The sequence below is a fragment of the Syzygium oleosum genome, unplaced genomic scaffold, assembly GCF_021117445.2.
Source record: "Syzygium oleosum isolate NSW1041296 unplaced genomic scaffold, Sole_v2.1 Sole_v2.01, whole genome shotgun sequence".
Taxonomy (NCBI): Eukaryota; Viridiplantae; Streptophyta; class Magnoliopsida; order Myrtales; family Myrtaceae; genus Syzygium; species Syzygium oleosum.
In genome coordinates this window covers 18,558,280-18,563,878 of record NW_026607485.1, presented here as the reverse complement: position 1 = coordinate 18,563,878, position 5,599 = coordinate 18,558,280, and the positions used below count along the sequence as shown (strand labels likewise).

Sequence of the window (5,599 nt, the reverse complement as noted above, 5' to 3'; positions counted from 1 at the left end):
CGTGGTTCGGTCGGTGTGACCTACGTATATGGGGAGAGTAGTAAAGAATTACACTATAGATCAAGCGATACAACATAAATTATAACCACACTCGAGTCACTCAAATACTTTCAGTGTTTTTCAAGCCCCAATAACTCACACAGTATTTAGCCCAGCAATTTCTCATGAAATAATCTCTCAATCTCATGAAGGAATTCACAAATCTTATTGACAAGATTTAATTGGCTTCAACATTAAAATATCTTTAGGTGTAATTCATGAAGAAGTCACCTTTTTGATACACTTCACAAGAAGTCACGCTTCTTATGCATATACAAAAAATTAGTTCCAAAACAGGAGACCCATTCATACAAGGAAACCAATTTCAACTAGGAAACATATTCAAATTTAATTGGGAGCATGCACCAGAAGCCCGACTGAGGAAATTGCCAAGATGGAGCCCAAGTCCGAGCCCAATGTACATTCATTCAAAAGCTTGAGCTTATGAGTTATGAGCCAGCTGTGATATATTAACTGCTCCACACCACACCAATTACTTAATGTGAGACTTTTCTAACACAACTCACACGTGCAACTCAACTCAAACATTTCATGTCATTGAAGATTGTGATGTCTCAAGAATTAACTTGTCTTGGCAACAATGCTTGGGCAGAAACTTTTGCTTCAACTCTCCTCGCATTTTATCCCAAGCTGTTATCTTGCTTCGTCCTTCTTGTTCACGATCTTCACTTCAAGTTCTCCTCATCAAATTGGTGCATACTTCTTGAACTTGGCAGCAACTAATTCGACTCTCTCAGTGATACCTAACAGGGTCGCATGACCTCACACTAGATCTAGCTTGGGTTGTGCTACCCCAACCAGATTTGGCCCTCGTCGGGATTGTGCACCTCGACCAGATTTGACTTGGATTGCCCAACTCAAATTAGATTTAGCCGTTGCAGGGGTTCATGACACTTGTTAGGCATCGCCTAGGGTCCCTTGACCCCGGCGACGGCTTGGAAGAGCCTTGCAACCCTCGTCAGCACTGTCCTAGCAACATCCCCACGTCTTCTCTCTTTCTATCTCGCTTAGGGTTTGTTCTTTTTCATATAATTTTTTTCAAAATTTTGTCTATCAAAACCTAAAACTTACATCTAAACAGTGATTTATCCATTAAGCAATGATGCGACGCTCGCGTGTCAGTCCACGTCAACAATTTTGTTTTTATTTTAACAGAAGGACCAACTTGAACAAGAGAACACAAGGACCTAATTGCACAAAAAAATAATTCAGGAATCTTATTGAACAATTTGGAAATGGAGTCCTATGATGTCTATTTCTCAAATTAAAAAAAAAACATCACTCAATATAGTGAATAACGTTTCATACTAGTAGTATAAAAATAGGATAATTCGCCTATACATGGAATAATAAATTCAACTACTATATGAACGACCAACTATCAAGAAGGCTTGTTTAAAATTGGGCATAAGCCATCAAAAATCTTAAAGAATGCCCACTATGACACTTTTGCTAAACTTTTTTCTGTGACACTAAAAATCTCAAATTTGTACAAGTGTGACACATTTATCCTCCATCACAATTTTGAGAACCGTTAAAAATCTGTATATATTGACATTAGAAAGCAAACAATGTTGACATGACTCTCGTGTAATTTAAGTAAAATAAAACTGAAGTTGTTTTGGTTGAAAAGGCATCTAACGAAATATTGATGGAGGGTAAATGTGTCACATAGGTACAAGTTTAGGGTTTTTTATGATAAAAGAAAAATTTTAGGGTAAATATGTCATATTTGCTTAGTTTGAGATTTTTAATGTTACAAAAAAAGTTTAAGTTAAATGTGTCGTAGTGGGCATAGTTTGAGTTTTTTTCTCTTATAGCTTTTTTCCCTTTAAAATTCTTTCCATTTACTCTTTTAGTACTCGAAATAAGAGTCCATATTCATACATCAACTATATTGCCACTCAACTGGATACAATTTTAAAAAAATCAAGCAAATTTAAAGAACAGTAGGAACATATAAATTCAAGCTAACATGTAACATTTTATCATGAATCAGTCTACTTGAGCGAATTCTTCAACAAAGGCCTTGAGATTTTTATCCGAAGATCCACCTTCCTTGGATGCCATTTCTCGCTTTTGCCCCTTCGATAATGTTGCTATGCTTCCAAAGGCTACATAAATTAACGACGCTTCCTCCTTTGAATTCAACCATTTAATATAATCCTCAGAGCCCCGAAAGTGGTCTCCTCTAGAAGATTTATTAGAAGAATTATGATTTTGCACATTTAGGAAACGAATTGGGACAAGGGGCCCGATTCCGACCATATTCAGTGTACCGATCTCTCTTAATACCTCGAGTTCAAGCGCATCAAAGGTGTTCACAAGTACTACTTTTGGATTTCCCTCCTCTTTTAGCTGCTCGAATTGGCTTCGCAATTTGGAAGAGCCAAAGCATACTTGTTTTCAAGGTTGAAAAACAAGGGGACATCACGGTTGTTTAGTGACGGTAGGCCGGGCAACTGGATGAGCGACGTAGTATCACAGCTTTGGCTTGTAATGTTCTTAATGACATCCTCGTAGCCATTGAAGTAATAGTAGTATATGCTGAACATGGTAGCAGGTTGAATCCAAACGAGAACGGATTTGATTTGAAGGGAACGAGCAACATCGTCGACCCAAGGGATTATCGTGTGGAGCACGCATGTGAACCTGAGGCCTCGTCCAGAACTATGGTCGATGATGCCTCTAAGAGCTTCTGACCCCTGCCGCTTCATCTCGGCGTGGAAGCGCTCGGAGTCAGTCCCTGGCCTATGCCCGTCGTCATAGCCATTGGAGAACGTGGTGAAGGTTACACCTTCAAGGCGAACCGGATCGATCATGTGGCGGTGGGCAAACACGGTGGTGAGGAAAGTAACCTAACTGCCGATGCGGGCGAGGCGCTCAGCCAGCTGGAGGGCCAGGTTCATAGCACCGCGGTTCGGGAGCGCTACAAGGAGAAAGTGGGGAGGAATCATGATTTTAGGAGCTAGCTAGGGAAGTGCAACTGATGAGACTATGGAAGATTGTTATATAGAAAGACATGCCTTGTCTTCACCATCGAATGTATAACTTTTTATTTTTTCAGTGAACATTTAGTTTAAAGTTTGATATAATTTGATCTCGTTATGATAAATATTGTCCATCGTAAATTTGGCGGACGAATAATGCTCATATCGCAATTCAAGGACCCACATTCTCATCTTAATGGTATTTGAAAATTCAATCCTTTTTAATCAAACAACTTAAAAGCTTCTATGATAGGGAAGTGCAAACTATGTCAGACCACTTTTCTCCGTGGTGGAGTTAACTACTACTTTTCTCCTTTTCCACACTCTTAGTCATCACTTGCAAGTCAAATTCAAACATACGACTGCACATGGAATTGTCCATTCTACACTAGGACGAACGAAAGACGGACGAACCTTCTTCCCAGGAAAGAGAAACAACCAAAAAAAAGAAGAAGTAAAAAGGAAAACGAAATGATAAAGAGAAGCTAATTAACTTATGATTGTAACTTCAGGCCTTGAATTTCTACAAATGCCTGGTAATTTTCTGGCCTTGTTCATTTGTCAAGAATAGCCAAGTCCAAGTTTGATGTCATGAACATGTAGCCGCATTAAGAAACCAAGCAAAGAATACACGAAATGGATTTCGATGCAGAGATCATCGAATCTAAACGTGTGATTAACTTTCCAAATTGTGTAGAGAACAATAGCTTAGCTTGTTGGGGGTCCTTTTTGCAGGGATGCAAAACCGTTCCACGCAAATCCAATGGCCCCCGTCCCTGATGGTCATGAGAGTCAGAAGAGCCGGTCGCTAGTCATCGCCTGTGCTTGCCGTCAAATGAAACCGGCGACTGTTTTGTGAAGCTCATTGCTGAGCATTTTAGAGACTGACCCTAGCCGCTATCCTCAAAGAGATCTATTAGGGACTGTTACGTTTAGAGAATTGGAATGGATACATTTCTCATTAGGCACAAGGTCAATATATAGATAAAAGGAAGGGTATAAGCGTAAATACATACAACCCTAAAATATACAATATAACCTAATATATAAAATATATCTAATACCTCCCCCCCCCCCCTCCTTCAAACTCAAGGTGGGTCAACCAAAGAGAGTTTGGAAAGAAAAGTAGCAGAACGTTGTGATGTAAGAGATTTCGTGAATAAATCGGCAAGCTGAGCAGCAGAGGCTACAAAAGGGAGAGAAATGATGCGTGCCTGAAGCTGATGTCGCGTGATGTGGCAATCGATGTTGATGTGCTTGGTACGCTCATGAAAGACTGGATTTGTAGCAATGTGGATAGCACTCTTGTTGTCGCAGTGAAGAGGAATAGGAGCAGAGGAGGCAACACCCAGATCAGCAAGGAGACGACAAAGCCAAATAATCTCAACTGTTGTGTCGGCCATAGCACGATACTCAGACTTAGTAGAGGAGCGAGACAAGATAGGCTGCTTCTTGGCATGCCAAGAAATCAGAGAATCACCCAGAAAAACACAAAATTCAGCGATGGACTTGCGATTAGTAACATCCGCCGCCTAGTCATCATTAGAGTAAGCATGAAGAGCAAGTGAGGAAGTCGATGGGAGAAAAACAAAGCGTGTCATAGTACCACGAAGATATTGGAGAATCCGGAGTACAACAGCATAATGAATTATGCAAGGAGTCGCTACAAACTGACTGATAAGATGAACAACATAGGTGATATCAGGATGAGTGGTCATAAGATAGACAAGACTGCCAACAAGAGCCCGGTAGCGAGTGACATCAGACAGAGGCTCACCATCATCCAGACGAAGCTGTAAATGAAGTTCAACAAGAATAGCTGCGGTACGATTATCAGATAACTCATCCCGAGCGAGAATGTCAGTGATGTACTTCTGCTGGGAGAGAAGAATACCACGTCGACTACGAGCAACCTCAATACCGACAAAATAGCGTAAGAAACCCAGATCCTTCACAGCAAACTGACGGTGAAGATGTTGCTTAGTATAAGCAATATTAGTAGAGTCATCTCTAGTAATAATCATATCAGCAACATAGATAAGCAGAATAGTACAACTAGCAGGAGAAGTGTGAGTAAACATAGCATGATCATTTTCACTCTGAATAAAACCAGCTGACTGAACAACATGTGCAAAACGCTCAAACCAAGCTCGAGGAGCCTGTTTGAGACCATAAAGGGCTCGACGAACACAACATACTTGACCAGGAGAATGAGCAAGACCAGGAGGTGGTTGCATATAAAGTTCCTCCCGAATGGCCCCATAAAGAAAAGCATTCTTCACATCAAGCTAAAATAGAGACCAATTACGAACATAGGCTACTGCAAGAAGAGTGCGAACGGAAGTCATTTTGGCAACAGGAGCAAAGGTCTCCTCATAATCAACCCATACTCCTTATCAAAACCAAGTGCGACGAGACGCGCTTTATATCGCTCAATACTACCATCAGAGCGAGTCTTTATTTTGTAGATCTAGCGACAAGATATCAAGGACTTCCCTGGTTAAAGAGGCACAAGGTCCCATGTACCAGTGCGCTCAAGAGCAGACAAC

The 5,599-nt window shown here is 40.7% G+C and overlaps 1 protein-coding gene across 1 annotated transcript; it reads right to left on the bottom strand.

Moving 5' to 3' along the window:
* Positions 1–2,129: 2,129 nt before the first annotated feature.
* LOC115683458 (crocetin glucosyltransferase, chloroplastic-like) lies at positions 2,130–3,033 on the bottom strand. The gene has a single exon (XM_056320884.1). The coding sequence runs from the start codon at positions 2,880–2,882 to the stop codon at positions 2,415–2,417; it is 468 nt and encodes a 155-aa protein (XP_056176859.1). The 5' UTR covers positions 2,883–3,033; the 3' UTR covers positions 2,130–2,414.
* Positions 3,034–5,599: the final 2,566 nt, after the last annotated feature.

Coding starts and splice junctions, on each gene's coding strand:
- LOC115683458 (XM_056320884.1), bottom strand. CDS start 2,882: ATGATCGATCCGGTTCGCCTTGAAGGTGTAACCTTCACCACGTTCTCC.